General features: G+C 47.1%; 1 protein-coding gene across 1 annotated transcript; it reads left to right on the plus strand.

Annotated features, from left to right (window-relative positions):
* Positions 1 to 6: 6 nt before the first annotated feature.
* LOC104915393 (polycystic kidney disease and receptor for egg jelly-related protein-like) lies at positions 7 to 2163 on the plus strand (the record flags this gene model as incomplete). The annotated part of the gene is made up of 1 exon (XM_010726285.2): positions 7 to 2163. A coding segment is annotated over one exon (2157 nt), but the record flags the coding sequence as incomplete, so codon positions are not given.
* Positions 2164 to 2167: the final 4 nt, after the last annotated feature.

The following is a 2167-nucleotide window of genomic DNA, read 5'->3' on the forward strand; positions in this document are numbered from 1 at the left end:
CCCAGGGCTGGCAAGTGTAGCATCAGCCCTCACCGCGGAACGGCTTTCCTGACAAAATTTGTTGTCCAGTGCAGTGGATTTTCTGACAGCAACTTACCACTGACATACAAAGTCATAGTAGCTTCCGACGTATCCAAAACTGCCAAAATTAACTCGGTGAAGGACAACACATTTGGCACAATTCTGTACTTTGGCTATCAGCCTAGAATGCCTCCATCTCTCCTCCCAGTTGGTGAACCCTCTCGGAGGTATGCTCTGACACTGTACGTTCAAGTGTGTGATTCTCTGGGGGCGTTTACCCAACTGAGTCTGCATGTCAGAGCACAGAACCCATTGAGAAGTCGACCGCTAGCTGTTGTGTTTCATGAACTGCTTGCCTCAGTGAGTGGTTTAAGTGCGCCCATGACAGCTTATCTCCAGACCGGAGACTATTTTAATGCGGGTTATTTGGCTTATCTTGCAGCCTCTGTCCTAAACTACATCGAAGCTGCACCAACGCTCCCGATGCCCAAGGCTCAGTTGAGGGAAAGCTTGATTAAGGCAGCCCTGAATATTTCGGTTGAGAGCACGACAGAAATTAACCAAGTGGTAGCCTCTCTTTTTCAAGTCACAGAGAAACTTAAGGAAGTGAATGCTCAATTGCAAGAGATTGCCAAAGCAATTAAAATTATTGGCAAAGTCCCTGGGGAGGAAGACACTGTCATGGAAACCAGCAACTGGAAAATCACTTTGATGAAGGACGAAAACTGGAATGTTGCAAATGCTTTCTCTACCACAGAAGCCTGCAGGAATTGTTTCTATCCAACACTAAAAACTGGAAACTCTTCAAGATTGTCTTACGATGCAGTCATTTCCACTGCCCTGTTTGAGTTTGATGAAAACCCTTTCCCTTGGTTGAATTATACTTCAGAAATTGCAACAGCCATCTTGGGCTTCAAAATGGCAGAGACCAAGGCTAATGGGGATCTGCAAGGGATCCTGCCTGAAGAAGCAAACGTCCTTATCGCTAGGAAAGACACCGAGTCGTCAACATTTCAGTTAGCAATGGGACCTGATAAAACACAAACCTACACAACCGGAGGATTTAGTCTTGAAGTGAACAGAGATACCAAAATCATATACATCCAGATCCTGACCAAATTACAAGTGGCTTTCCAGGTGCTAGTGTTCACAGGCACTAATGTCACTCAGAATTTTCCCATAGCCTCTTTTGATGCTTTTCACAACATGACAACGGTGGCAAGCAAAACCAAGGCAGTTGATGAAGAGTGTAACATCAAGGCTCCTTACATCATCTGCCTCCCAGAGTCAGTGCTGAAAGTTGCAGCTCAAGGAAGCGGTGCCCAGAGTCGGAACATTTCCATCATCTTGCTGACCCCCTACATCACAAGGTATCCAAACATGAGGCTGGTGAGCATACACACTTTTAGCGATCACTGCTTGTTTCTGGGGGGAGTTCAAAATCAGTGGAGGGAAGACATGTGCAGACTTGGTTCCCTGACCAACTGGCAACGGGTACACTGTGTCTGCAGCATGAAGCGGAGTCACAGGAGTCGGTCAGTCCTCACTGCGTCAAATACATCCACATTTGACATCAAGTTCCTGGCAGCCAAAGTCATCGTTACTCCCAACACAGTAGATCTGAAAAGAAACCTAATAGCAGACATCCCTAAGAACCCCGTGACTCTTCTAACAGTGCTCTTCATTTTTTCAGCCTACTTTCTTTTGTCTCTCTGGGCCGTGCGAAAAGACAGGGCTGAGATGGTCAGCAAAGACAAAATTATCGTTCTGCCCGACAACGACCCCTTTGATAAAGTCAGCTTTTTGGTCACTTTGTACACTGGCAGTCGCTGGGGAGCTGGGACCAACGCAGACGTTTTTCTTCAGCTCATCGGCCAGAACGGCACAAGTGATATCCACTGCTTACGGCACCCACAGTTCCCTGCTTTCCGTCAAGGAAGCACTGACTGTTTTCTCTTGACTACAAAGGAAGACCTGGGAGACATCCTCGCCTTCAGGGTCTGGCACAATAACAGAGGCCCATCGCCAGGCTGGTTCTTAAGCAGAGCCAAAGTTGAACACGTGTCTGCTCGGAAGACCTGGTTCTTTATGTGCAGGAAATGGCTTGCCCTTGACAAGGGAGATGGCTTACTAGAAAGGACATTTT

This window comes from Meleagris gallopavo (assembly GCF_000146605.3).
Source record: "Meleagris gallopavo isolate NT-WF06-2002-E0010 breed Aviagen turkey brand Nicholas breeding stock chromosome 1 unlocalized genomic scaffold, Turkey_5.1 Chr1_random_7180001834579, whole genome shotgun sequence".
In the NCBI taxonomy this organism is placed as follows: domain Eukaryota; kingdom Metazoa; phylum Chordata; class Aves; order Galliformes; family Phasianidae; genus Meleagris; species Meleagris gallopavo.